Here is a 27,187-nt window from a genome sequence, read left to right as displayed (position 1 = left end):
CCCACTCCCCTCGTTTGCCACTATTTCCACGTAAGAACACCGTCTCAACTTGTCCTGATCCTTGGCCGGGACACCCTGGCCTCCCTGGGCACTAGCCGTACCTTATCTAGGCCCCCTTCCCGCAGCTCATCCCAGACTGCCCTGGAGCCCTGAGTGTGGGACACACTGGCTCCTGCACCCAAGTCCTGTCCCTGCCCTTGCTGCCAGGAGCCCAGCCCAGTGGCTTTTGCTAGGCACCCACAGGCCCCACAGGCCTGCTCTGTGCTAAGGCCTCCACGCTGGTGGCCACCACAAAGCTCTCCACAGGCCAGGCCGTGAAACCGCCCTTAAGGCCTGTCCTTCCCAGCCACCCACAGCCTCCTCCTGCTGATACAGAGTTTTTCAGAGACCCCAGCAGCTCACACATGCAACTGCCTGGCCTCTGCTGGGATTCCAGGTTGCCGCCCAAGTTCCCAGAGAGAAAAGGTCACTTTGAGGCAGGTTCTGTGTTAGCCTTGCGGCCTGAAATAGAGGGCAGGCTGCCACTGGCATGGATGCTATGTGCTTGCAGCCCCATGTGGATAGGGGAGCAGGTGTGAGGCTGGCCCCCCGGGGCCCATCAGCTGATGCAGACACGGTGTCCCTTGCCCCTGGCAGCGGCCTCAAAGACCAGCTGCTGGGCCAGGTAGTGGCTGAGGAGCGGCCTGACCTGGAAGAAGCCAGGAACCAGCTGATTGTCAGTAATGCCAAGATGCGCCAGGAGCTGAAGGACATTGAAGACCAGATCCTGTACCGGCTCAGCTCCTCCCAGGGCAACCCCGTGGATGACACGGAGCTCATCAAGGTGCTGGAGGCGTCCAAGACAAAGGCTGCCGAGATCCAGGTGGGCCCCTTCCTGCCTCTGCAGCTGCTCTTTGCCAGCCTCCCAGGGTCTGATGCCTCTCCCTACCCTGCACCCCAGGCCAAGGTCAGGATCGCAGAGCAGACGGAGAAGGACATTGACCTCATGCGAATGGAGTACATACCCGTGGCCGTCCGCACCCAGATCCTCTTCTTCTGTGTGTCCGACCTGGCCAACGTGGACCCCATGTACCAGTACTCCCTCGAATGGTTCCTCGGCATCTTCCTCTCGGGCATCGCCAACTCAGAGAGGGCAGGTAGCCCTGGCACACACGGACTTGGTGACACAGACGCTGGGCTGCCACCCGGCACAGATGGGACACCCATGGGCGTGTCGCCACTGTGGGCACATACACGTAGACACACACGTGCTCCCTGGCCCACATGCTCACATCAGACTCTCACTACAGAAGAACACCCCCTGCTCTGCCCCCACCCAGGGCCCCTTTCCCGGGAAGCGCGAACGCCCCAAGGGGATGCCCAGGCCGCCCCGTGGCTTCAGGGAGTCGGGCTGGGCCAGGCCAGCATGTTGCTGCCCTCACCTCTGCCCTGCAGACAACCTGAAGCAGCGCATTGCCAACATCAACCGCTACCTGACCTACAGCCTGTACAGCAGCGTCTGCCGCAGCCTCTTCGAGAAGCACAAGTTGCTGTTCGCCTTCCTGCTGTGTGCCCGCATCATGACCAATGAGGACAAGATCGACCAGGTGCCCGCGGAGAGAAATGCCCGCTGCAGGGCCTGGGGGAGCCAAGGGGCCGAGGCCTCGGGAACCCCTGCGCACAGCAGCCCAGAGGCCCTGGGTTAACGTGGCCCAGGCCTCCCCGAGCCCTGAGCGCTGGAGAGCGCTCCCAGGAGGGAGTGCGGCCACCCCGGGTAGGGCCCTCGCTGCGCGCGCGGGGCGCCGGGCTCCCCAGTGCACTCTCACCCAGCCCGACGAAACCCTGGGAAGCAGAGTTCTGATTCTTCCTCCATTCCAAAGGGAGGAAACGCAGGTTCAGAGAGGTCAAATCCTTTGCCTAAGGGCCCCCAGCCAGGAAAAGGTGACCAGAGGACACGAATCCCGACCCATCCAGCTGTCCCCACCAAGCAAGGACTCATTTCTCTGGCTGAGGGTGGAAGGGGGGGCACTGTGGGTGGGGGATGCTGGAGGCAGACACTGGGTCTGGGCACTAGCCTCTCCCTGTTCCCTGCCAGAATGAGTGGCGCTACCTCCTGTCTGGGGGCTCCAGCCAGGTCGGGACTGAGAACCCTGCTCCGGACTGGCTGTCAGACCGGGCCTGGCGAGATATTCTGGCGCTCTCGAACCTGCCAACTTTTTCCTCCTTCGCCACTGACTTTGTGAAGCACCTCCCAGAATTCCGGGCCATCTTTGACAGCCTCGAACCCCACCGGTGAGTGGGCCCCAGGGTATACATAGCAGGGTGGGCACATGGAGGGGTGACAGCCCAGGAGCCTTCTCTGAGGGACCGTCAGGGTTGCCCTGCAGCTGTGGCCACATCTCTTCTGTGTCCCCGGCCACGTACCCCAGACACCCCACTCGCTCTTGCCCTCCAGCCAGCAGAGTCTTTGGGGCCAGTACCCTCCCACAGATTGGCTCTTAGGGACGCATGGGCACTGTTGCAGGGAGCCCTTGCCTGGCATCTGGGACCAGTACCTGGACCAGTTCCAGAAGCTGCTGGTCCTCCGCTGCCTGCGTGGAGACAAGGTTACCAATGCCATGCAGGACTTTGTAGCCACCAACCTGGAGCCACGCTTCCTTGAGCCCCAGGCAAGTGCTTCCAGCCAGCACTGAGCTGGTTCCCCGTGGGTCCCAGGGGCCTGGCTGCACCTGGACCAGGCCACGGATCCCAGTGCCCATCCAGAGGCTCTGGGAAGTTCCAGACCCGACCAGGACCCCCTGGGACCCTGTCTGGGAGCCCTAGGATCCCCCTCCCTTGCCCTGGTCCCTGCCTCTCAGCCCCAGGTGGCCCTACCATTTGTCCCTGCCCTGCAGACAGCCAACCTGTCATTGGTGTTCAAAGACTCCAACTCCACCACACCCCTCATCTTCGTGCTGTCGCCTGGCACTGACCCCGCTGCCGACCTCTACAAGTTTGCAGAAGAGATGAAGTTTTCCAAGAAGCTCTCTGCCATCTCCCTGGGCCAGGGCCAGGTAAGGGTGGGGCAGGTGGGGGCGGGGCCAGCTGCACCCCCCCCACCTCCCCTTGCTCAGCACCCGCCCCCACAGGGCCCTCGGGCAGAAGCCATGATGCGCAACTCCATAGAGAGGGGCAAGTGGGTCTTCTTCCAGAACTGCCACCTGGCTCCAAGCTGGATGCCCGCCCTGGAGCGCCTCATCGAGCACATCAGTCCTGATAAGGTGCAGTGCCCTGCCTGCCTCCACCCGGGCCTCCCCTGCCGAAGGGAGTAGTGCTGATGCGCCCCACCCCTGGGCCAGGGGAGGGCACGCCCGGAAGTGACATGTGTAACCCGCATCACTAGATTAAGCTTCTCAGTGCCCCCACTCAGCACCTCCTCGGCCAGTTACTGTGGCCAGAGGTGATGTGACTCGCCCAAGGCCAGCTGGTACAGACAGTGATCCTGGACTTGCCCAAGGCTATGATCTCACCCCAAGCTCCTAGCGAGGCCCAGCCAGGGGTGGATCAGGGTGGGCGTGGCCCACAGCCTCTGGTGGGCGGGTGGCCCCCAGCCTGGGTCTGCATGCTTACGTGGGGTGTGGCCACTAGGTGCACCGGGACTTCCGCCTGTGGCTGACCAGCCTGCCCAGCAACAAGTTCCCAGTGTCCATCCTGCAGAACAGCTCCAAGATGACCATTGAGCCACCACGCGGCGTCAAGGCCAACCTGCTCAAGTCCTACAGCAGCCTCAGCGATGACTTCCTCAACTCCTGTCACCAGGTGAGCGGCAGCCACAGCCCTGACAGCACCCCTTCCGCCCCTCACTGCCCACCCCGCCCCTCACTGCCGCCCCACACCGGCAGGTGATGGAGTTCAAGTCCCTGCTGCTGTCCCTGTGCCTCTTCCATGGGAACGTGCTGGAGCGCCGTAAGTTTGGGCCGCTGGGCTTCAACATCCCCTATGAGTTCACAGACGGGGACCTGCGCATCTGCATCAGCCAGCTCAGGATGTTCCTGGATGAGTATGAGGACGTCCCCTACAAGGTGGGCCAGGGGCAGCCCTGGGGCGGGAGGCCAGGCGCGCGCAGGCCCTCACCCACCCTCCCCGTAGGTCCTTAAGTACACCGCGGGGGAGATCAACTACGGGGGCCGCGTCACCGACGACTGGGACCGCCGCTGTGTCATGAGCATCCTGGAGGACTTCTACGGCCCCTCCGTGCTCTTCCCGCAGCACAGCTACAGCACCTCTGGCGTCTACCACCAGATCCCACCCACCCACGACCTCCATGTGCGCACAGCCTGCCACAGGGGCCCGGGCCAGGCTGGGGGCTGGGTGCCGGGGTGCCGAGAGCACCTGGGTGCTGGGGGACGAACTCCTGAGCCCCCAGAGGTAGCCGCGGGCAGGGCAGCGCCCCTCCCGCCCCCCCCCCCCCTCTGCCCCTGCCCCCCAGCCGCTGCCTGAGCTAACCGCAGTAGCCCACCCAGATGGTGGGGTCAGGGAGGGCTTCCTGAGGAAACAAGCCTCCTGCTAAGATGGGAGAGGTGGTCAGGGCCTGGATCGGGCATTCCAGAGTGTGGGTTGTCAGCGTAAAGGGCCGGCAGCAGGAATGTGGCTGGAAGAGAAGAAGACACCCTCAGTGCCTCAGAGGCCCTGGAGTCCCAAGACCAGGGAGATGCATAAGGGTTGCAACCAGGGGTGACAATGGGCTGTGCTCAATTGGAGGCCCCCCCACCCAGCTGGGGTGGAGTGGGCAGGGGCTTCAGTGGCTACCCTCCTATTCCTCCTACCCCCAGGGCTACCTCTCCTACATCAAGGGCCTCCCTCTCAATGACATGCCTGAGATCTTTGGCCTGCATGACAATGCCAACATCACCTTCGCCCAGAATGAGACGTACACCCTGCTTGGCACCATCATCCAGCTGCAACCCAGATCATCCTCTGTGGGCGGCCTGGGCCGAGAGGAGGTGGGTGGCAGCAGGTGGTGGAAGGGGCCTGAGAGCTGGGCAGGACCAGTGTCCCACCCCCATCCTGTCTGCTCCCCTATGGGAAGGAACTTTGTGCATGTGGAATCCTGCAAGGATTAAGGGGAGCCAGCCCTGACCTCCAGTGCCCCTTTGCTCCCACAGGTAGTGGAGGACGTAGCCCAGAACATTCTGCTCCAGGTGCCTGAGCCCATCAATTTGAAGTTGGTCATGGCCAAGTACCCCGTGCTGTATGAGGAGTCAATGAACACGGTGCTAGTACAGGAGGTCATTCGGTAATCCCTCACCTCCCCCAGCCACAACCTGGTGGCCTTTGGACTGTAGAGAAATGACAGCAAAAGCTACTATGGGCCAGGTGCCACGCATGCCAAGTGCAATAAATCCATCCTCTAACTCAGCCACATTTTTATTATTCCCATTTTGCAGATGAGTAAACCAAGGCCTTGAACAGTTACGTGACTTAAGGTCACATATTTGCTAAGGGCCAGAGTTGGGATTGGTCCCCAGGCTGCCCAGCCCAGCTGTATGCTCTTAGCCCCTATGTTTTGCCACAGTTCTCTGTCTCTGGCCTACAGCCGGGTAGTGTAGACACTGCCACATGGCCTGAACCACTGCCTGCTTGCTTGCCACGGCCCCCTAGGTACAACCGGCTGCTGCAGGTGATCACAGGGACACTGAAAGACCTGCTCAAGGCACTCAAGGGGCTGGTGGTGATGTCCTCCCCACTGGAGCTGATGGCTGCCAACCTGTACAACAACACCGTGCCTGAGCTTTGGAACACCAAGGCCTACCCATCCCTCAAGCCGCTGTCCGCATGGGTCAGGGACCTGCTGCAGCGTGTGGACTTCCTACAGGCCTGGATCAGACAGGGCATCCCCGCTGTCTTCTGGATCAGTGGCTTCTTCTTCCCCCAGGCTTTCCTGACAGGCACGCTGCAGAACTTTGCCCGCAAGTCCGCCATCTCCATTGACACCATCTCATTCGATTTCAAGGTGTGCACAGTCAGGGCCAGGTCAGGTGACAGGTTGGGGTACAACTCAGGCAGGAGGCACACTGAGGCCATAGCTGGCTGGCACTCAGGAGACACCGGAGATGGGCTTGGGGGGCAGGGAGGCCACAAACCCCAGGGAAGTCTCCAGGGGCAGGGCGCAGCCTGCAGGCAACCAGCTGAAATGGTGGGTGAGCAACAGGCAGGCAAAACCCTCAAGGAGGTATTTGTGCCTCCCAACCCAGCTTCTGGGTTTCATGTGTGCCCACCGCAGGTGATGCGCCAGTCAGTGTTGGAGCTCAAGGAGAGGCCCAGAGAGGGAAGCTACATCCATGGACTGTTCTTGGAAGGCGCCCGCTGGGACCCTGTGGCCTTCCAGCTGGCTGAATCTCGGCCCAAGGAGCTGTACACAGAGATGGCTGTCATCTGGCTCCTGCCGACACCCAACCGCAAGACCCAGGACCAGGACCACTACCTGTGCCCCATCTATAAGACGCTGACCCGAGCTGGTACGGGCCCAGGGTGGGGAGCCCACACTCAGGTCCACTTAGGCTGGACCCAGGCTACCTGAACAGGATGGCTGACATGTCAGCACTCCTGAGATGAACCTGGCCAAGACAGCTGGGTTCACAGCAGGCAGGGGACATCCAGGGGCTGGGCCCAGGCTGGGAGTTCACCATGCTCTCGCCTCCCTCAGCAGACCCACCTTGGTCCTGGGGGCCCCAGCCCACCCATGGAAGTTCAGAGGGGATAGCAAACCTGCAGGGAGGGACGAGCAGCAACGTCAGCTGCCCCCAACAGGGACAAGCAATGCGTCAGCCGTCTCACTCCTACCCTCAGCCTCGGACAAGCCTTAGCCTTGCAGACCCACTCAGCAGACAGGCTTCCTCAGGAATTAGGGCCCTTCCTTGTCTCCAACTATGTGCCAAGTCCCTCGTCTTTGTCCTGTTCCTGCTCTATTTGTGGTAGATGACTTAACCTCCACTCTTTGCCCCAGGAACACTGTCAACCACAGGCCACTCCACCAACTACGTCGTCGCTGTGGAGATCCCCACCGACCAGCCCCAGCGACACTGGATAAAGCGTGGCGTGGCCCTCATCTGTGCCCTGGACTACTAGACTCAGACAGGCAGGCTCGGGCCATTAAAGCTGAGTGTGCTGAGCGTTTAAAGCCTAGCTGCTTACACCAGGCCCTCTGTGGGGCTCCCTGCCAGGGGCAGTGGTGGGGGCGAGGGGCTGTGGTGGCCTCCAGAGCGTGAGCACAGGGCAGCTCTGACTGGCTGGAACTGCCCAGGGGCAACTAGAGGGGGAGCCCTTCGAAGTCCGAGGCCCCTCCCGGACAGCACACCAGTGAGGCGGGGGGCAGCCCCACCTCCACCGTGCAGAGCCAGAGCACCTACCCGGCAGCCACCAGGCCCACCACAACTGTCTCCTCTCAAAGTGCTCCTTGCACATCTCTCCCGGCTCCACAGCCCACCAGAGCACCGCCCCCCCTCAGCTCAGGTCCTCACTCTCAGGCCTGGGGTCCTAGTGATCTCTGCCTCAGAAGGCTGGATGCCCAAGAATGCATGCTGCTCACCTCTCTGGTGACAAGGCCCCGGGCCTGGGTCTGGTTAGGGGGCCTCACTCCCACTGCAGCCCAGCCTACAAGCCTCAGGCCCACAACAGGAGGGCTCAGTTTTTAGGAGAATTTTATTCATTCACTGATCCAGTATTTACAGGGGCCAGAGGGGCCAAGCTATGCTTGGCACAGAGACAGGGTGCCTGCCAGCCTTCCCCCGCCCTAGTCGCTATGTACAGGTATTGGGTCTCCTTAGATCACCTTCAGAGCCATCTGGCAGAGGCCACAGGGTTGTGCTTGGGGCCAGAGCTCCAGAAGCAGTGCTGGGCCCATTACCCTTTGGCATCAGGCCCTCTGGGAACACTGGGGCTCCAACTGGTTGTCTTGGTCCTGTTGTCCCCCAAGTGCCTGGAGAGGCTGGGGAAGCTGACATGGCAGGGGGAGCTGAGTGGGGCCAGCTTCCTGCAAGCAGCCCTGTCTCTGCTATCCCCACAAGGAGACATGGTAATACTGAGGGGCTGGGCAGAGGCTCCTCTGAGCCCCAGGCTTCAGGGACAGCCCAGGAGCCCAAGGCAGGCCCCCTGCCAGGGCCACAACACTGAAGGCAAAGAGCCCAGAGCTTCATCGCAGACAGCAGTCTTGATAAGCCCAGCTGGAGCCACAAGGGAGACTACAGGGCCACCAAACACTTCACTCAGACCACGGGCCCCCTCACCTACCCACTGGGGTACCCACTCGCAACCCGGCCCAGCACCAGGCCTGAGTTTGGAGCTCTCCCAGGAGGACAGACAGCACATCCGACTCCCTCACAACTGGGACCAGTGGTGGCTGGGCCAGGGCAGCAGAGCCCAATGCCGACCCCAGCCCCCAATTGTGACCCTGCAGTCATGATCCCTGCACGAAGCAGGGACCTGGGCCCACCAGGATGACAGCTGTTAGAATGAAGGCAGTCAGGAAGCTGGCTATGTCAACACAGCGGTGGCAAGATGTGTTAGAGCCCAGAAAAATAGACGTCTCTGTACGTAAAATATATATTCTGTGCCCAGGGGAGAGGCCAGGCCCCGCTGCTCCACAGCCGGCTGTGGAGGGGGCCGTGGCACCTCACCGTGCACCAGCTCCAGCTGCTGCCCCCGAGCCCACTGCCCGGCTCCAACTGGCCCCAGGCACAACTCCCGGAGCAGGGAACTCTGGCCTGACTCCCAGGCCTGGGCTGTGGCTGGAGCTGTTCAGTAACACTGGGAAGGAGGAGTGGGACAGAGGGGGGCCCTCCTGAGGGCCATGCGGCAAGAGCGGCCGCAGTCAGGGTCGGCAGCCCTCACTGGCGCTTGGCCTTGTACGGGCGTGAGCGTTTCCGCCGGTCAGGCTTCCGTTGCTTGTGGAGCCGGCCAATGCTGACCCCTTGGCGCCGTCGCACCGAGATGTTCTGCTCTACCAGGTTGGCCAGCATGCCTGTGGAGAGGCAGAGGCCCCTGAGGAGGGCTGGAGGCCCAGCAGCCGCCCCCCGATGGGCTCCGGTGCTGGGCCTGGAGCTGAGGCTCTCCCATCCTGCCCTGAGCTCCTAGAGGGGGCACTGAGGGTCGTGGTCCCAAGCGTGGCATGTTAGGCACGCACCAGCAGCAAGCCCCTCACCTTCCTGAGCCAGCATGGAGATGAAGGTGCAAATGAACTCATCATAGTTGTGGGTCCTCCGCTGGTCGTCGACCTGAGAGAGAGGATGAAGGAGTGGCAGCCAGCTCTCCAGAGCAGCCACCGGCTGGCCCCAGGAGGTCGCACCTCTGGGAGGACAGCCCTGGGCAGAGGGCCAGGCAGGTGAGAGGACCCACCTTGAATTTCTTCCTCTTCTCCACCTCCTCCTTGAGGCAGGCCTCATAGTTTGCAATCTCAGCCTCCACACACTTCAACAGCGCCAGCAGCTCCTGCCAAAACCCAGCATCGTGTCTGGGGCGGGGGCTGCCGGCACCAAAACCCCACTACCAGGGGGCAGCCAGAGGCCAGACTGAGCTGCCGGAGTCCAGGCAGCCTGTGGAGGCTCCTGTCAACACCTAACCCAGGCAGGCTTCCTGGCCTGGCTTCAGCCACCAACTTCACACCAAAATTCCAATCGATAACCAGCACCCAGCCACAGTGCCCCGGGCCCTCGCCTCTGCCAGGATCCAAAGAGAGCTGAAGGTGGGCTCACCTTGGGTGAGTACTTCTCCCCGTTTGAGGGTTCACAGGGCCTGACCAGCCCAGACTTCTCTCTGCCATCCACAGCTTCCACTGCCTCCTTCTCCTCCAGGCCGCTGGACGCCTGGTTGCCTTGGCTCGGTCTAACGGAGGGCGAGGAACCCTTCCCACCCTCTGAAAAGAGAAGGCATGAGAAGACCCATCAGAGTGCAAGACACCCGGTGGTCCCTTGGCCATCTCCCTCTTCCCTATACCAAGCGGCCAGTGAGCCAGCCCCAGGCCCACCTGTCAATGCCAGGGGACTCAGCACCCCGTCCTCAGCTAGGTGCAGCAGGCCCGTGCTGATGACAGGCCCCAGGTCGCGTACAGCGCGGTTGTAGCGTATGCAGTCAACACGCAGCAGGCTGTCATCCTCTCCAAAAAGCACCTTGGAGATGTGGGAGGTGACAGGGCTGGAGGGCCGCGTCGGGTTGGCTGAGCGGATGGGCGAGCGCAGCGGCGAGTTGAAAGCACTGCCGATCTCGGAGGCGGTGTCTGTGCTCTCGTTGCTGGGGGTGGGCGAGGGCTGCGAGTGCATGGGCATGGCCACCGCTGGACTCCCGGCCCCGCTGCCTGTCTTGATGGACAGAGGAGTCGAGAGGTCTTTCTGGGACTCTTTGAGCTTCTCGGCCAAGACGTTGATGGTGTTGGGCTGAAGCACTGACAGCTGCCCATCCCCAGAGCCACTCAATGATCCTGGCTTCCCTGGCCCCTTCCGCTTGTACCTGGGGTGCCCAAAGAGAGGCGAGCCAAGGGGATGAGCCAGGTGACCACACCCAGCATGGCCTCAACACAGCCTGGCCTTTGGGACTGACCCAACGGCTCCTCTTGGCCCAGCAGCCCGACCCAGCCATGCCGAGCCTGGCACCCTGAGTTCTAACAGCGGCGGCCAGGTGTCCTCAAATGACACCTTCTCTACTCCAACTGCCTCACTTCTGGCCTTGGCCAATGCTGTATCTTCCAGCAAAGCTACTCCCACCACCACAGCTCCGGGCCTGCTGCATCCAGTCTCAAGGCCTAGCTGAAAGCCTACCTCCCAACTTACTGCCTTGATGTCTCGTTAAATGTGCTCGGCCCTTTCCCCAGGGCTCTACACTCAGTAGATGCTCGGCATTATTCTCAGACCCAGGCTGGAATATTCCAGATAGCAATCACGGCACTCGGAGCTTCCAGCCGCACAGAGTTGTGGCTAACCTGACAGCAGAGGTGGTGCTCTGCACGTCATCGTCCTCGTCATCCTCATAGTCATCCTCGTCATCGGAGTACTGCTGGGGTGGGCGCACTGGAACTCGGCTGCGGCCCACACCTGCTGCCAGGTCTTCCTCCTCCTGGGGCAGAAACCAGGGCAGCCATGAGCGGGAGCCAGCCAGCCTAGGCTGGGCACAGCACTCACAGATGGGAAGAAAACTAACAACGCTCTCCCAGGCCCAGTCTGCCCTGGCCTCCTGGGGAGGCTGCTGTCCCCGCACCTCCGCCACCACCCACCACCTGCCTACACAGAGCTTCTCAGAGAGTATGCACAAACATGTGCCTTTATTTGGCCTGCAGAACCCAACCATGGGGTTGGGCCAAGGAACATGTCCTGCACATTCAGCCCCACAGCTGTGTGAATGGATTTAAAGCCCAAGGAGATCTCTCTGCCTTCCTAAGCCCCTGTTGTTATGGGGGCTTCTTGAGTATCAAAGGGACTTGGCTACCTGGAGGGACCCTGTGAGGGCTCTTCCAGCTTACCTGCATGGGGGACTTGGCATAGTTGTGATTGTCCAGGAAGGCCGGCAGCCGCTGGACAATGGGAGAGGGGCTGGGGGGAACCCCATTGAGGCTGCTCCCAGGAGGCTTCACCACCAGCTTGGGCTTGCCAGGAGGGCTGTGTGTCGGGGCTTGTGGACACGCACCAGCCACCTCCTCCACCCCATCTGAGACAGAAAGACCCATGGCGAGACAGGAGAAGGATGAGAGGAAAAGAGCCCTTCGAGTAAGCCAGGAAGGGAACAGACACTCCAAGGGAGGCGCGGGCCGCTGGTGACGGCAGCCCATTCCAGGTGCCCTTCCTCAGGGAGGGAGGGACTGTTCCTCCTCGTCCCAGGGGGAGAGGCTACAGGCCTCCGATAGGAGCCTTGGAGCCACTGCCTGAATGCCTTCACAGAGGAAGATGTGCTCTGCCTGGGCCTCCCAGGTCAAGCTAAAAGGAGATGGCTCTCAGGCCTGGTTACCTGTGTGGGTGCCCTCAGAAGCCGCCGGGGCCCTGGCTGTCTCCAGTGCCAGGGGGGACTTGCTGCTGGCGGGTTTGGACTCGTCAGGCAGCTGTGACTCTTGGGACTTGTGGGTCTGAATCAGCTCTGGCTGTGTTACCCTTATCAGCTGAAAACAGAACCCAAGGCTCAGAGGAGCAGAGGCAGACTGAAGCCTCTCCACCCGGCAGCTATGGGCCTCGGTTCCACTCACTGCCTCTCGGGAGGCTACAGCCAATGGACCCACACCTCCTCGGAGAAGCTGTTCTCCCTCCCCACTCCAAGTCCCCCCTCTCCTGCCAAGGGAGCAAAGGGAGAGGAGTGGTTAGCTGAAGCCCAGATCCAAAACAGAGCGACGTGGGAAGCCAGAAACCGATGCCCCAGTAGCCAGGAGGGGGCGGCTGGACTGGGTAGGGGCCACGCAGGACGGGTGCCCACCTGCTGCAGCGCCTCCAGCACGGTCTGCCGGTTCACCTTCAGCACGTGCAGCCTGGCCTCATACTTGATCCTGCGGTCAGGCACCACCGCCATCAGGTTGAAGCGGATGTCGTGGTAGGGCTCCCTGCGGTCACAGCCCCAGCCCCGGACGTGAGGCAGACACCCCGGCAAGGTGCCCTGAAGTCACGCCTGCAGCCACAGGTACAGGCCCCACCCCAGCAGGCAGGCAGCAGCTAGCCATTCACACTGGGTACCTGAGCTAGTGCCTTCCAAGGAGCTGTGTGAGTGGCCTGTCAGGAAGCGAGCCACCACACTCGGGGCGCCCAGGGCTCCCCTAAGGGCTGCCCCTCCTCAGCCTATCCTGAAACAGGCCATTTGGGTGGGGAATTAGGGCAAGGAGTTGGAAGCCCAAGAACTAATCTTGACCTTGCCTTGCACAAATCATCTGGTCTCGCTCTGCCTTGGTTTCCCTTTCTTTGCCCCTCCCAGAGGGGCACAGCTCCAGAGGGCAGAGCAAGCACTGGGTCCTTACCCTGCAGTGGCGAGGCCAATACGCTCCATGATGACCCTCCGGGCCTTGTCTGTCCACTCCTCATCCTCCCCCCAGGGCCCTAGGGAAGACCAAGATGAGGAGTCAGCAGGTGGGAGGCCCTGAGTTTGGGAAGGAGGATGAAAAGCAGTTGAGCCAGAGAGTCAGTCAGGGGCTAGTCTGCACAGTGCCATCTGGCCAGAGCCAGGTGTCCTCAATTCCCCTACCCACCCACCGCCCCACCACTGGGTCCCAAGCACCTGAGGACCTCAGCCCTAGCAAGGCAGCAGAGACACCTAATGGGCCCTGTTCAGAGTGCCTACCGTGATCAATGGGGTAGACCTTCAGCCCATCCAGCTCGAAGAGCCGGCCTGTGATGGGCACGTAGCTGACAAAGTGGAATGCCTCCATGGTTCGCACTGCGCTCAGCCCGTTCTGCTTCTCGGGGAGGTGGCGTGGTTCAGGCCTAGGGAAGGACATAGTCAAGGCCCAGAACGGGCAACCCTTCCCTTCCTCACTCCAACCCTGATCACCTCCCACCAAGTCCCACAGACCTGGCATGGCTGTTATGTGCCTTGGCCAACTCCGGGGCATTACCAATCGCATATCCTTTACTCTAAGGGAAGAAAATAGGGCACATTGAAACATTTCTCAGGCAGACCACTGGGAAGCAAAGCTCAAGAGAGCAGGCCTGGGGCATTCCAGGAACCTGAAGCAACAAGATGGCTCTCCTGAAAGGCAAGAGGGGGCAGAAGTGAGCTCTGGAGCCCCGAAGAGATGGGCTGCAGTGGTCTTGCATGGTAATCAGTGGACACTGGGGAGCAACACGGCCTGATAAAGTCCTAGCAAAGAAAGGCCTAACATGGTGTCACATAAGCAATCTTTCCCTCTCTAGGTCTGTGTTCTGACAATTGGACTTAAAAATCAGTTGTCTTACATGATTAACTTCAAGGCCACAATGTAAACAATTAGCTGAAAAGGAAAAGCCTCCTGCTGCCAAATGCCATGTGGTGGCACTGCCAGGGGCCCTAGGGTCAGGATCAAGGCACTGCAGCCTACCTCAGGGCTGAAGCCTTTGGTGAAGTCCTTCATGCGACTCAGGGTAGGCCCCAGGTCCACACTGCTGCAGTTCAGGAGCACGCTCAGCAGGGCATGAGTGGCACAAGAGTTGGGAATCAGCTGTGAAACCAAGAACAGTTACCCATACACAGCATCCCTCACCACAAGCCCTTTCTCATTGGGAATGGGGACCCAGAGAGGGACAGTCATATCTGGATGACCCTCATCAGCTCCTTACATGTCTGCCCAACATTTCTTCATTTGACTAAATACCAGGAGTCTGACTCATGCCATCCTGCTCTGAAGATACTCCCCCTTTTTTTTTGTAAATAAGAGCTCAGTTCCTTCTGCTGAGGGACTTCTATAACCATCGCCCTTGGTATCTGCCTATCTCCTCCTCCTCCTTCTCCCACTTCCACTTTCCAGGCAGACAGTGGCATCATCCCACCCACCAGACAGAACACAGAGCCCAGCAGACCTGGTGGGCAAAGAACATGTTATTCACGATATCGTCATCAATCACAGATGTGTCATCCACCAAGGTAGAGACCTTGCGACGAGATCGGCGCTCTTCGATCCATTTGAACAGGAAGATGAACCCGTACACAGGGCTGGGGAAAGTAAGTGGCAGAGCTAGACAAGCCCAGTGTGGGGAGCAAACAGCGTCCCCTTTCTCCCCCTATTCCCTTGCTCTGTGTTACCACTCAGGTGCCCTTCCCATGACTGCACCTTTCCCAGCTTCCTCTCAACACTGCCCCAAGCGGCCCTAAGCCCTCAAGCCCCAGAAGCCTGCCGCAGGCAGTCAAGCATCAGCTTCTGGCTGTGGCACTCCGGGAGTCTACCCAGTGTCCTTATGGAATCTATGGTTTGGGGATGAGAGAAGAAAAGCTGAACTAATGGCTCAAGACAGGGTAGGAACAGAAGGTAAATACTAGTTCTCGCTTTTGGGCCCCAAGGCTGGGCCCCAGTGAAGCAAATGAACACCCTTGTCAGTCCCTCTTTCCTGGGAAACAAAAGCAGATTTCCTGGCTCAGTCACTTAGCAGTCCCCTTATACCTCTATTCTGCAGAATCACCAAGGCAAGACCCTGAGGCTGGTCACCCAGGAGGGGCCTTGTCAGATGCCAAACACCAACCAATCAACACAGGACTTCTGCGTGGAGATTAAAGCCCTGGCACACAGGCACATTAAAGCAGTGGTTTAATAAATTACAGCTGCACAAGACACTGTGACCTGGGTCAAGAGAAGGGGTTGGCTGCCTGACCCACGACCAGAAGAAGCAGCTGAACTGTTCTCCAAAGGATGGTTAGGATTTGTACTGGAGGGGACGGAGGACTACTACATAAAGGGAAGTTCTGAGGTTAAGACTGGAGACAGCAAAAACATCGGCCTGACCAGGAGGGCACCCAAAGGGGAAGGAGGCCTCCTTATGAGATTTTACAACCTGCGGTTCCTCGTACTACCTCTCTTGAGGGGCACCCTTCCCTAGCCCTGGGGGTGTAAGGGGCTGACCCGGGGCCAAGCCACTCACCCCTGGCATTTGCTCTGAAGATCATAGATCTCCTCCACCTGCACACCTTTGACACCTGCCATTAGGGAAGGAAAGAAGTCGGGAAGGGCAGCCCCCGGCCGTGGACGGGTACAGGAGTGGCCCCACTACAGCCCGGACCCGGGGGCTTGGAGAGGCTCTTACCGAAATCTTCCACCAGGAGGGTGAAGAGGCCTGGATGGGGCGACAAGAGGAGCGAGTGGTGGTCAGGCAGGCGCTTCTTGGGCCCACCCGACCTCCCCAGCCCGCGCCCGGCCCGCCCGGCCCCCTCCTCACCAGGGTCGCTCTCCAGCTCCAGCCAGCCCTTATTCATCTTCCCGCGGGGCAGCCCCTCAGCGCCATGTCCAGGCCCTCCCGACCCACCGTCGCCCCCGCCGGGAGCCCCCGCCGCCCCGGGGCCCCTAGCCCCACACACAGACAACGGGCCCCTAGCGTCACTCGCGCGCGCCAGCAGCATACGTCACCACGGCGCGACGGCCCCCGCCCCGCCTCTGGGCTTGTCTTCCGCGGGTTGGACTCCAGACGCCCGCGCGCTCGCGCGAGAGGCGGGGCGAGGGGAAGGGGCGGGGAGGAGGTGTTGGGCGTGGGTGGCGCGAGAGGAAGGGGCGGGGCGAGCGCGATGTTGGGCACAGTGTCGCGAAAGGAAGAGGCGGGGCGGGCGCGCCGCCGTTAGTGCTCCGGCTCCGCCAACGGTCGTCGTTGCCCAGATCCCCGCGGCCGCATTCTCCCTGGGTCCCAGTGCGCGTGACCCATCTCTCCCTTGCGCGCTCGCCCCCTTCACCGGCGCAGTCGCCGCGCGGGGCGGTCGCCCGGAAGGTAGCCATCACGGCTTGTGACAACGGATAAAGCTCCGGGACAGCGGCGCCCTCCGGCCCGGCCGCGCATCCCCCGCCCGGCAGGCGCGACTTGAGCCTGGTCCGCCATCCGCGGGATGCTCCTTGAGCCCCTTCTCCAACTGTTACCTCCGGGGGACTGTTGCGGCCACACCGGCAGGTATTTTCCAAATACTATTGTTTATTCTTGGGGCGGCGGGGCCGAACACGCTTATTCATTTTTAATTTTCTCAACAAGCTTTTACCCAGCGCTTATCCAGTGAAACAATTTGGTAACCGTTTCAAGGGAGCATCCGTTCGGTCAGGAAATCTGGGACCGAGCCGCTGTGAAGATTGTCGCGCCTTCCTGTAACTACCAGTGTGCACAGAACCCGCTCAAGGATCGTCGTGGTACAGCGATGCGAAGAACTGACGTTTCAAGGTTTCTTTTCTGTTGCTAAGGGTGGGGATGGCCCCGACAGGGGGAACCGCTCAGTGGTCAGCTCGCCGGGCTGCCGTCTGTCTCTCCTCCTCCAGCCTGCCGGGTGTTTGGTTGAGTAAGAAGCCATCCAGGGGCATTACTTCTGCAAGGGCAACCGGGTTAGAAGAGGAGGCGAGCGAACACGAGCAGCCTTGGTTTCAGAACACCCAGTACCCCAGTAGTTGTTTGCATCAGCCCCTGCAGGCGTTCACACGCTGTGCTCTTAGGACAGGAGTGCTGAAGCATATGCCCCTGGGGTGACCTGACTCAGTCGTCTCCCCTTCTAAGAAATGCTGTCCTCTTCTCCCCAACTAGACACAGTCCTTCCTTCTCAGGAATGGATTTTATTCCCCCCCACCACCTCACTTTCACGGGTTTCCCACGTAATCAGTGCGAACTGTGAATTTGCAGTCTTCTGACGGTGGTGGGCGAAGGCATGTTAGGGTGTCTTCTCCTCCACTTCTGGCCATTTTACTCATCTCCGATCTAGACCAAGGCTGGGAACAGGCCAACCTCAGTGGCCACCTGAGCCTGGTGGAAGGTGTTGGAGCCGAGGTCCGGTTTGTCAGTGTTACCCTTTGGTCTCCCGCTAGAGGGAGTTATTGCGTCAGGCAGCCAAAGTCCCACAAACGCCTTTTTCCTAGGAAAAAGCTATCTTCCCTAGCTTTTACTGGGTAGAATTAAGGCATCTGTACTTGAGGGCAAAAGGAGCCCTTTTTCCTGAATGCCACCTTATTCATTTCGAAGGACCAAAGAAAACAACCATTTATCCAGGTGAGTCAATGATTCTAAGTTCTTCTTCTGCTGTGTGATAGCAGTAACTGACCTTGTTAAGTGCCTCTCTGTGCCTCGGACTCCTCACCATGAAAATGGGGATAATAGTGGTACCCACTGCATGGAGTTTTTGTGAGTTAACCCATGGGAAATGCCTAGAACAGGTCTGGACACGATATAATTATTGGCCATTATTAGCATCGATCCTGGGTGAGTCCCATCTGTTCTCACATGGGTTGTGAGGTGAAGTGCACCATTGCTCTGTCCGTGTGGAACTTGAAAACCAAATATGGAATTAAGTTGCTGACCAAGCCCTGTTTATATTTATAGTTGGAAGAGCCTGTGTCCTCATAATATTGTAGAAGAATTCAAGATAGGAGGGAGAGAGGCAGCAGCGAATGAAGACTGTAAAAGACCAGAAGGAATGTCAAGTATTGAGGTATAGTAGATGATGTAAGGGAGTTTTGGGAGAAATTGTTCGCTGGCCAGTGATATATGCTGCACTTTGTGGGGTTGGGGTTGGGTAGCATGGAAGCATGCACTAGTGGTCCTCTGGAAGCTGCCCTGGGCCCTCTCCTCCCAGGTCCCTAGTAGCAAAAGTGCTGCCTCGAGAGCCCTACTGCCTAGAGTCATTTCCTGCTGCTCACGCCTGCTAGCTAGGTGACCTGGAACAGGTTACTTTATTTCTTTATGTTTCCTCTTCTGGAAAATGTGCATAAGAGTACCCACTTTTTAAGAGCATTCTGTAGATTCCTTGAGCTAATGCATATAAAAGCCAAGAGTATAGGGCCTAGCAATAGAAAATTATTAATTAATTTTAAAATCACCGTTAGTGTCTAATATGTTTTGTAAACATGGCACCACCTGAGATTCAGGGTGGTAGAAACAGTTTGAGAATAAAAGGGGTTTTGCTTTTTCATTCATTTAGTCAATAGGCAACACAGGCACGGGAATAGAAAAATGGTTACAATCTCCTATAATTCAGTGCAGTGGGTGTGTTTTGTACATTCAAACAATATGAAATGGAAAAAGAACCTGATATGTTAGCCTTTTGCTATTTTGATCTATCATCAGATCCATAGATGGCATTTTGAGGGAAATGTTGCCAAGGGTGTTGACAGGATCCTTAAAGACCATCTTGTTCTTCTTTCTTTTGTACAGAAAGTCTGCCAAGACAAGGAGGGCGACCCGGAGGAAGCTGTCCTCAGGGCCCGGTAAGAAAGCCTGGAGGTCTGTTTGGCTGCTGCCTCCTGGCCTCAGTGGAGGCCACCCATGTGGCAGCAGACTTGCTCACCTCACTGTTGATCGTCCTTCCTTCCCAGACTAAGATCCTGAAGTGCTCAGGGTCTGTAATTTTTAAATGTCATGTTCAAAGTTCCAGAAACAAGTTATTTAATGCAAAATATACGAAGTGAGCAGTTGCAGCCAAGCCTTCAAATGTGGCCAAACTTATGTAAAGGCCTGACTGTCATCAGATAACACTTCGTCTGTTCTCACTGCTAGTCAGAATGAATGCCACTCCTCGTGCTTGGACAGATGGTTACACCCCCAAAATGATCCCTGAACATTCTCCCTTCTAGTTTGCCTGCTATGCCTTCGAGAACCTGGGGATCCCGAAAAATTAGGGGAATTTCTTCAGAAAGACAATCTGAGTGTGCATTATTTCTGTCTTGTGAGTATATGGCTTCCTTTGCTTTGACTATCCCTTGACTTTTGCCATTCAGTCTGTTGGTCTCTGATTTTGAGTCCAGTTTCAGATCCGTAATCCTGTTTATTTATATTTCTTAATAGCTTTTTTTCCTAATCTAATTTTTTTAAAGTACTGTATGTAACCTGCCATAAAATCCTGGTAGTATAAAGTATGTACAATAAAAAGTCTCTCCCCAATCCAGAATTCCCAGTCCTCTACCCAGAAGCAAATGCTGTCAACAATCCATCCAGTTTTTTCCCCAATATTCTTTTTTTATTAGGTATAAGAGTGCACCAAGTTAAGTGCACAGTTTGATAAATTTAGATGAACCTATAATGCATATCCCCATATAAACACTGTTACATTCAAAATAAGCATTTCCATCACCCCAGGAAGTTCCCCCCAGCCTTCTTCCATTAGGCCCATCAGAGATATCACTGTTCTGATCTGTACTCGTTTTTGTACTCGATGTGAATGGAATCAAATGGTTTGTACCCTTTTCGTGTTTGGCTTCGTTCACTCAACACAATGTTTTGGAGACTCATCCACGTTGTTGCATGTGTCCGTAGCATTTGCCTTCTTATTGCCTAGTAGTAGTCTGTTGTATGAATATATTATAATTTGCTTATTTATCTTGTTGATGGACATTTGAGTAGTTGGCATTTGGAGGTATTATGAATCAAGCTGCCCTGAATATTCACATACAAGTCTTCTTGTAAACACGTGTTTTCACTTCTCCTGGGCAAGTAAGTGCCTAAGAGTGGAGTTATTGGTTGTATGCTAACTATATGCTTAACTTTATGTGAAGTTGCCAAATCGCTTTCCAAAGTGATTATACTAGTTTACACTCCCACTGCAATTTATGAGAGTTCGTTCCACTTGCACAGTAGTCTTGCCGACACTTGACTTGGTCAGTCTTTCTTATTTTTGCCATTCTATTAAGTGTGTACTGGCATCTCACGGTTTTAATTTACATTTCTCTAATTCTTCAGATGTTGAGCTGCTTTTTGGGTACTTACGAGCCATTCACACATTTTCTTTTGTTCAGTGTCTACACTCATTGTGTCCATTTTAAAAGTTGGGTGGTTTTGTCTTACCAAGTTGTAAAGGTTATTTATATATTCTGGATACAAATTCTTGTTCAGATGTGTTTATGATGACTGTTTTCTGCTGGTCTGTGGCTTGCTGTTCATTTTTTTAAATGATGTCTTTTGAAGAACAAAAGTTTTAATTTTGATGAAATCTAGTTTATCAGTTTTTTTTTATGGTTAGTAACTATATCCTAGGAAATCTTTGCCTATCCATTAAATTACCTCAAATCAGTTTGCCTTTGTCAAAATCAATTGACTGTGTATGTGTGTGTCTCGATGATGTATTTCATCTCATTGCTCTGTGTATCAGTCCCCACAAAAATACTGTGTTGTCTTGATTACAGTGGCTTTATGGTGTCTTTAAGTATTGTAAGTTCTGCAGTCTTTCCCAAGATTATTTTGGCTGTCAGGTCTTTTCCTTCCCCACGTAAACTTTAGCCTGTCAGTTTTTCTTGAAGAAAAAAGAAAAAGCCTCATTGGGATAGGGATTGGGATTGCATTGAATTTACAGATAATTCCAACATTGAGTCTTCCTATCCATAGACATGATCTATTTCCCTGTTTATTTGGATCTTTCAATATTGATCTCAGCAATTTGTTTAGTGAAGAAGCCTTACTCATCTTTTGTTAAATGTATGCCTAAGTATTTTGTGATTTTTATGCTATTATAAACGGTATTTCTAAATTTTATTTTCAAGTTTATTGCTGGTATATTGAAAAAGTGCAATTTTTGCCCACATTTTTTTAACCTGCAGTCTTACTAAATTTGCATATTAGTTCAGTAGCTGTTTTTCTTCTTTTGTTTTTTTGTAACTGGCTGAGGATTTCCTGTGCACACACTCACTCATGTGAATAAAGACAGCTCCGCTTTTTCCTTCTCAGTCCCTTAATGCTCTAGCTCCTCTTCTCGCCTCTGCTAGCCAGGACTTCCGATCTAGAGTTGGACAGAAGCCATGTGACTTAATATCCTTGTCTTGTTTGCAGCATCAGAGAACAGTATCCAGTTTTTCACCATCTGATATGGTGTTAGCAGTAGGTTTTTCATAGACACTCTTCATCAGATTGAAGAAGTTCGCTTTTATTTCTACTTTGCTGAAGGTATCATGAATGTGTGTTGAGTTTTATCAATTTTAAAAAAATTTGTTGAGGAAATCATGATTTTTTTGCCTTTGTTAATGTGATTATCATATCTGTTGAATTCCCTAAGCTAGGCCTGCAGTGCTGGTGTAAACCATGCTTGCCCATGATGTATTATCCTTGGATATGGAGCTAGATTCGATTTGTAAATACTTCATTTCATTTCTGCGTCCACGATCATGAGAAAGACTGGTCTGTGATTCTCCTCTCTGCTAAGTCTTGTCTGGTTTTGGGTTCCGTTTTTGGTTAATTTCAGTGCATTTACAAGTATATATACTTCAACATAAAAATAAACATACTGTACACAGTGTTTTGTATTTTGGTTTTTTTATCTTATGTACTTATGAAGATCTTTCCACAGAGAACATATTGCTTAGTTTTTTCTTTTTAATAGCTAATTGGTATTCCATGTTATGGGTGTGCCAAAAAGTATTAAAATACATTCCTATTAAAGGACATTTAGGTTGTTTTTAATCTTTCACTATTGATTTTTCTGTTTATAGAAATTATACATGCTTGTTGTAAAAAACATTAATAATACCCAAAGGCATAAATAAAACAGAAATCACTCATATGGTCCTAAAGCCCTGAGATAGTGTTAAAAATAATATTAAAATATTTTAAGCCTAACTGGGGACATAACGGCTGTAATCCAAGTGTCATCAGGTCATCTCACCTTGAAGGGTCACCTTCCTAGAATGTTAAAATAACCAGAGCCCCCGTAATACACCGCATGTTATTGCTGCAGGAAATCCAGCACCCTCCCCAATATTTTTGGAAGAGTCGCAGGGTGAGGTTGGGGTGCTGGCATCCTTCTCAAGTTGGTGTGCATACAGTGTTTGTAGGGACCTAACAGTTTACCTTCTTTTTCCTTGGTTTCCATTCTAGACTCTGCTTTGGGGGCTTGTCAGAAACAAAAGGCCCTTTTAAGTGTGTTTTTACGAAAAGTTCTATTTCTCCCTTTCCCTGTAAGGCAGAATGACTATAGTCAGGAGATTTTCAAGGCGGGTCCCTTCCTGCAGAGAATACACTCTGAGGAGAGAGTTTATTCTGCACCGAGGGGCACTGCCTCGGCACGGTAAGAGTGTGGGTTCTGTGAGCCTGGAAGTGAGTGCCGGCTCTGCGCCCTCGCTGCGTGACCCCAGCTGTGTCGCTCAGTGTGCCGCACCTCCGTGGCCGCCTCTGTGAGGCGAAGGTCACAGGGAGAGTCCCCTGAAGTGCCCAGCACGGAGAGGCGGTCCTCCGTGGGGGGCAGCCGAGCACAAGGGCAAGTGCAGCCCGGGTTCTGGAGTTCTGCGGCCTTGAGCAAGTCACGGGTTCTCTCCTGTGAAATGGGGACGATGACAGTACCCACCTCTTCAGGCTCTTACAGGATAAAGTTAAATATTTGAAAAGCCCGCCCAGCACCCAACACATAGTTAATGTTCTGTGAGCCTTGTTAAGCATGTCACCTGTAAAGGCGGATGTACCCACAAACTCCTCCTTAGCCCTCCTGCCCTGTCACGTCCTCCCCCCACCGTGCTGCTTCCCTGGCCGTCGGTGTTGATGGCCTGGTTCTGCTGCCCCCCAGATACTGTCTAGCAAGCTGCTTCAGAGGGGCCGGTCCAACAGAGGTTTCTATGGATTCCTGCCTGAAGACATCAGAGAGGAGGCAGCCCGGGCTTCTAGGAAGGTTGGAATCCTCTGAACTGGGGGCCTCAGCGGCGGCCTCTTCTCACACCCTTCTCGTCGTCCATCTCAGAGCTGCCCCCTAATTGCTCGTCTAGAAGTCAAAGGGCTTTCGGGTTTCCCAACTGTTCCTTCTCTTAAGTTCCACACTTCCCTGGAGGGTAGTGTCCTAAGTGAGGAGAGGGGGCAGCATTCTGGGCAAACAAGGACTTGGTGCTGCAGGAAGCTCGGCTCTGGGCCCCAGGCTCCCCGAGGAAAGGGAATGGCGTTCTTCCCGGAATTCGCGTTCCGCAGAGGGGTGTGCCGTGCCACGGCCGTCTGTCCTTCTCGGGGCCCTGATCACTGCCCAGGATCTCATTTGCAGACCTGCTTTGTGTGCAAGGAAAAGGGAGCTGCCATCAACTGCCAGGAGGGTCAGTGCGCCAGAAACTTCCATCTGCCTTGTGGCCAGGAGAGGGGCTGCCTTTCACAGTTCTATGGAGAGTACAAGTGAGTGGTGCAGGGGAGCAGCTGCCCTTGGCAACTTGCTACTAATTAGCCACCAGAAATCAGAGCCCAGTTCTCACCGGCCTGTGTTTATTCACCAGTGAGTCTGTCCCTCTGTCCAGTAATGAGAAACAGTGCCTTGGCGAATTCACAGGGGTCGGTCCTTGCTTCCCAGCCCCGTCTTAGATTGCAAACAGCTGGGTTCTCGGCTGCTCAGCAGAGAGTGGGGCTTGAGGCACGGGAGGCTGCGCTCGGCGGAGAGCAGCTGTGGGAAGGCATGTGGTGGTCCTCACCCGGCTTCCCCCCCACCGACAAACGCACAGGGTTGCTGGGCACAGGCCTGAGTGGTTGACTGTCCGCTGGGGCCCGACAGCCGGAAAACGGCATCAGTGACAAACCAGAAATCAAGTCTGTTCGCCCTGCCACAGGTCGTTTTGTGGGAAACATCGTCCAACACAGGACATCCAACGGGGGCAGGTGGGGGAGCAGAGCTGCGTCTTGTGCTGTGAAGACTTATCCCAAGCGAGCGTTGAGAACATCCAGAGCCCGTGCTGCAGTCGGCCTGTCTACCACCGCGAGTGCATACAGGTGGGGCCCCGCCCTGGGCCCGGCCCGGCTGCCAGGTCAGAGCGCCACGGGGACGCACAGGCAGCCTGGGCTTCTGTGCTCCATGCTGGGTGCTGTCCACACGGCGGGGACCGGGCGGGCAGAGAAGCTCCATCTCTGGCCACTCTTGACCTGGAGTACCTTATTCATGACAAGATTTAGGCCAGAATCCTCAGGATGACCAGAGCGAACAAGCCGATCCTAGAGTGAATCAAGTAGCTTCAAGATCAGCCTTGCTTCTTCCGCAGAAGGAAGGGGAAGCGCGTTCCCAGGCCCCTGGCCCCTGCTGGGCCGGCACTGCCAAGCCCCTGGCCAGAGCTGACAGCGAGGCACTCCTGGGAGTTCTTGAGCTTTCGGTCCCTGGTCCGACAACTGGATTTGCAGCTCTCCTAGCCCATTCGAACCCCTCTGCCCGGAATCCCCTGTCAAGCCCTCTTAGCAACATCCTCTTTGTGAGGTGAGGGTGGGCTGGAAAGGTGATCAGAGGTAGAGTTTTTACAAATGCAATGGGCTGCCGTGTTTCTCTTACAGAAGTATGCCCACACATCAGCAAAGCATTTCTTCAAATGTCCACAGTGCAACAACCGAGAAGAGTTTCCTCAAGAAATGCTAAGAATGGGGATTCATATTCCAGACAGGTAGTGGACACTGTGCAGCAGGAGCTGAGCTGGGGAGTGGGTTGCCGGGCTTTCTAGAGGACACGAGTGCAAGGAGAGCTCAGGGAGCAAAGCAGCAGCCGAGGCAGCGAGACCCGGTGAAGAGGGAGGGCGGAGGGGAAGGAGGGAACAAGCGAGGGGGGTAGGCAGGCGTGTTTCTGGAAAGGGTGCTTTGGGGATCGGAATTCCTCGGGGGGCTGGTTCTTGAATTTCGGTGGGGAACTGAGGAGCCCCCCTGTGTTCCACGTGCCCTGCAGCCACTCTGCTGCCCGGCCACGGCCCGTGGCGCTCTCGCCGTCCAGCCTGAGTTCCTCCTTGTTCCTCCCAGGTGAACAAAGTCCCCACCGGCGGGTCCTGTGTCCCATACTCACTGTTTCTTCTTCCGCTGCAGAGATGCTGCCTGGGAACTCGAGCCAGGGGCTTTCTCAGAGCTGTATCAGCACTATCAGCATTGTGATGCCCCCGTCTGTCTCTATGAACAAGGCAGAGACAGCTTTGAGGATGAAGGGTAGGAAAGGCTCCTGGCTAGAGAGGTCTCTCGTCATTACCATCTTAGAGTTAGACCTTGACAGTTATTAGGAGCAAGAAGGTCCCTCGTGTGCAGACTGGGTGAGCACAATGCTGAGTCCTGTTCTTGACCGACCCAGGACTCATTCACGTGCAGGTGCACCGGTTTCTCTGCAGGGTCTGCCTCTCCTTGTGCCCAGTGGAGAGACACTCAGGGCCAATTCCTTCCCCGAATCCACCTTCCGAGTGGCTGCCTGCCTGTGGGGTCCTGGGAGTAGTACTCAGCCGCACATTGGTCGTGGCTGAACTGCAAAGCAGAAGACGCCTGGGAAGCCCTCAGCAAGGGCCTGGCCCGTAGCAAACATCCCGAGAGTGGGAACCGTCACACTGTCCCCACAACCTTTCCTGGGCTCTTCCTGCAGGAGGTGGTGCCTCACTCTGTGTGCTACATGCGGATCCCGAGGGACCCACAGGCACTGCTCCTCCCTCAGATCCTGCAGCAAGACGTGGGAGTGTGAGGACTGCGCGCCTTCCGCAGAAGCCGCAGGTGGGCCTGGCGGGATGGTGTGGCCTAAGCGTGGGGCTCGTGGGGCCTTTAGTTTGGGACTGCACGTGGCTAGGCAGGGGCTTCGGGGCCCGCGCCTGGCAGAGGCAGGGACTGAGCTTTCCTCTCCCGCCTCTTTCACCGCAGACTGCACAGCTGAAAACTCGGGGGACACCCCCTGCTGCAGCAGCACCTTCAGCTCTGGGCATTTCTGCACAGGCACCAGCCCGGATGAGCATCTAGGCCCTTGCACTGATCGGCCGGGACCTTCCTTGTTAGAAAAACCAGAGTCCTCCAGTGGCCGGCGGGGCCGCTCCGGGCAGCCCAAGGGTGCCAGAATGACCAAGAGCTACAAAAAATCCAAGTAAGGGCTTCTGAGTATCGCTGCTAAGCACATCTGGGTCCAAAGCTGGACTCCTCCACCGGCTTTGAGGGAGGAGGCACTTTGGGATGTGAGACGAGGGAAGGGGCCAGCAGTGAGCCTGAGCCGAGGCCAGGGAGGTCCAGGGGAGCAGAGAACGACGCCGGCTGCGGGAGCGCGCCTGATCCCCAGCCGCTCTTTTCTTTGCCTTTCCCGACTCGGGATTCCACCTCTGAGGTTCTCAGGTGCCTCTTATTCCACCCACGTATGTCATTCTGCAAATAAAAGTTTTCTCTCCATTACTGTCTCCCCATAAATTCTGGGATTTATCTGGCATACCAAGGAACCTGGACTGTAGAATAAGGGAATAGGAAAACTGACCCTTCTAATCTATAAAATTCAGTGAATTAAGTGGAGAACTTTCGACTTAGACATGTTGCTTTGAAGGAAAGCAGGTTGCAGGGAAACTGACTTCACAGGCGCAGATTTCATCATCATGCAAATAAACACACAGGCTCTCATCAGGGAGGGGGACTAGCAGAGGAGACACCAGACAGAGAATAGGCCTCTGCTGCAAGGCTGGGGGCTCTGGGCTCAGGCTGGGGACCGCGGGTCACCCCAGGCAGCATGATCTGCCCCACGCCTCTCAGCCCCTTGCTGCCTGGTGGCCCGGGCGTTTCCATCTTGGTAAGAGCCATGCCAGGTCAGTCAGTCAGGCAAGGCAGCTAGGACAGGTGTGGCTGAAGGTCTTGTGGGAAGTTGAACAGAACCTCACATGCGTTTCCTTTTAATGACTTTGTGGGGTTTGGATTAGTGGGGTAAATTCAGGACCATT

At 56.2% G+C, this 27,187-nt stretch overlaps 3 protein-coding genes across 6 annotated transcripts in view; 2 read left to right on the top strand and 1 right to left on the bottom strand.

Annotated features, from left to right (window-relative positions):
* DNAH1 (dynein axonemal heavy chain 1) overlaps positions 1-7,519 on the top strand; it is a 73,537-nt gene extending 66,018 nt beyond the window's left edge. Inside the window, exons 64-78 of the mRNA XM_057486850.1 lie at positions 637-862; positions 941-1,136; positions 1,435-1,586; positions 2,075-2,271; positions 2,504-2,652; positions 2,878-3,032; positions 3,108-3,239; positions 3,607-3,777; positions 3,861-4,040; positions 4,108-4,284; positions 4,791-4,961; positions 5,124-5,254; positions 5,620-5,971; positions 6,242-6,476; positions 6,965-7,519. Coding sequence (XP_057342833.1) covers positions 637-862; positions 941-1,136; positions 1,435-1,586; positions 2,075-2,271; positions 2,504-2,652; positions 2,878-3,032; positions 3,108-3,239; positions 3,607-3,777; positions 3,861-4,040; positions 4,108-4,284; positions 4,791-4,961; positions 5,124-5,254; positions 5,620-5,971; positions 6,242-6,476; positions 6,965-7,086 — 2,746 coding nt within the window. The 3' untranslated portion in view covers positions 7,087-7,519. The remainder of the gene's footprint in view (positions 1-636; positions 863-940; positions 1,137-1,434; positions 1,587-2,074; positions 2,272-2,503; positions 2,653-2,877; positions 3,033-3,107; positions 3,240-3,606; positions 3,778-3,860; positions 4,041-4,107; positions 4,285-4,790; positions 4,962-5,123; positions 5,255-5,619; positions 5,972-6,241; positions 6,477-6,964) is intronic.
* A 122-nt stretch (positions 7,520-7,641) lies between these two features.
* BAP1 (BRCA1 associated protein 1) lies at positions 7,642-15,980 on the bottom strand. Its single transcript, XM_036877792.2, has 17 exons — positions 15,816-15,980; positions 15,684-15,713; positions 15,522-15,576; positions 14,469-14,601; positions 13,991-14,110; positions 13,486-13,547; positions 13,255-13,397; positions 12,935-13,013; positions 12,403-12,526; positions 11,947-12,094; positions 11,465-11,649; positions 10,928-11,061; positions 9,980-10,458; positions 9,708-9,868; positions 9,352-9,444; positions 9,158-9,230; positions 7,642-8,977 (listed from the first exon to the last, which is right to left on the bottom strand). Exons 1-17 carry the CDS (start codon positions 15,850-15,852, stop codon positions 8,844-8,846), a joined length of 2,190 nt encoding a protein of 729 aa, XP_036733687.2. The 5' UTR covers positions 15,853-15,980; the 3' UTR covers positions 7,642-8,843.
* A 184-nt stretch (positions 15,981-16,164) lies between these two features.
* Positions 16,165-26,651, top strand: PHF7 (PHD finger protein 7). Of its 4 annotated transcripts, none has more exons than XM_036877667.2 (12): positions 16,167-16,532; positions 16,611-16,793; positions 17,937-18,045; positions 18,768-18,820; positions 19,187-19,278; positions 23,095-23,196; positions 23,575-23,681; positions 24,107-24,266; positions 24,816-24,922; positions 25,332-25,448; positions 25,870-25,994; positions 26,139-26,651. In XM_036877667.2, the coding sequence occupies exons 3-12, from the start codon at positions 18,005-18,007 to the stop codon at positions 26,357-26,359; spliced, it is 1,125 nt and encodes a 374-aa protein (XP_036733562.1). In that variant the 5' UTR covers positions 16,167-16,532; positions 16,611-16,793; positions 17,937-18,004; the 3' UTR covers positions 26,360-26,651. The 4 variants fall into 4 exon arrangements, with proteins under 4 accessions (XP_057342816.1, XP_036733562.1, XP_036733561.1 ...); XM_036877666.2 differs by having other exon boundaries at positions 23,557-23,681; XM_057486833.1 differs by lacking the exon at positions 25,332-25,448 and having other exon boundaries at positions 16,165-16,532; positions 23,557-23,681.
* Positions 26,652-27,187: the final 536 nt, after the last annotated feature.

The sequence above is a fragment of the Manis pentadactyla genome, chromosome 1 (genome assembly GCF_030020395.1).
Source record: "Manis pentadactyla isolate mManPen7 chromosome 1, mManPen7.hap1, whole genome shotgun sequence".
Classification (NCBI taxonomy): Eukaryota; Metazoa; Chordata; class Mammalia; order Pholidota; family Manidae; genus Manis; species Manis pentadactyla.
Note: the sequence above shows the minus strand (reverse complement) of the source record. Positions and strands in the feature narration are given on the sequence as shown.

Bases quoted from the DNA above. Each gene is read 5' to 3' on its own strand.
- PHF7 (XM_036877666.2), top strand. From the start codon at position 18,005: ATGAAGACTGTAAAAGACCAGAAGGAATGTCAAGTATTGAG. The intron at 18,821-19,186 runs GTAAGAAAGCCT...TCTCCCTTCTAG, and splicing joins GAAGCTGTCCTCAGGGCCCG to TTTGCCTGCTATGCCTTCGA. The intron at 23,197-23,556 runs GTTGGAATCCTC...TCTCATTTGCAG, and splicing joins CAGCCCGGGCTTCTAGGAAG to ACCTGCTTTGTGTGCAAGGA.
- BAP1 (XM_036877792.2), bottom strand. From the start codon at position 15,852: ATGAATAAGGGCTGGCTGGAGCTGGAGAGCGACCCTG. The intron at 15,714-15,815 runs GTGAGGAGGGGG...CGCCCCATCCAG, and splicing joins GGAGCTGGAGAGCGACCCTG to GCCTCTTCACCCTCCTGGTG. The intron at 13,398-13,485 runs GTCTGTGGGACT...GTCCTTCCCTAG, and splicing joins GCACATAACAGCCATGCCAG to GCCTGAACCACGCCACCTCC.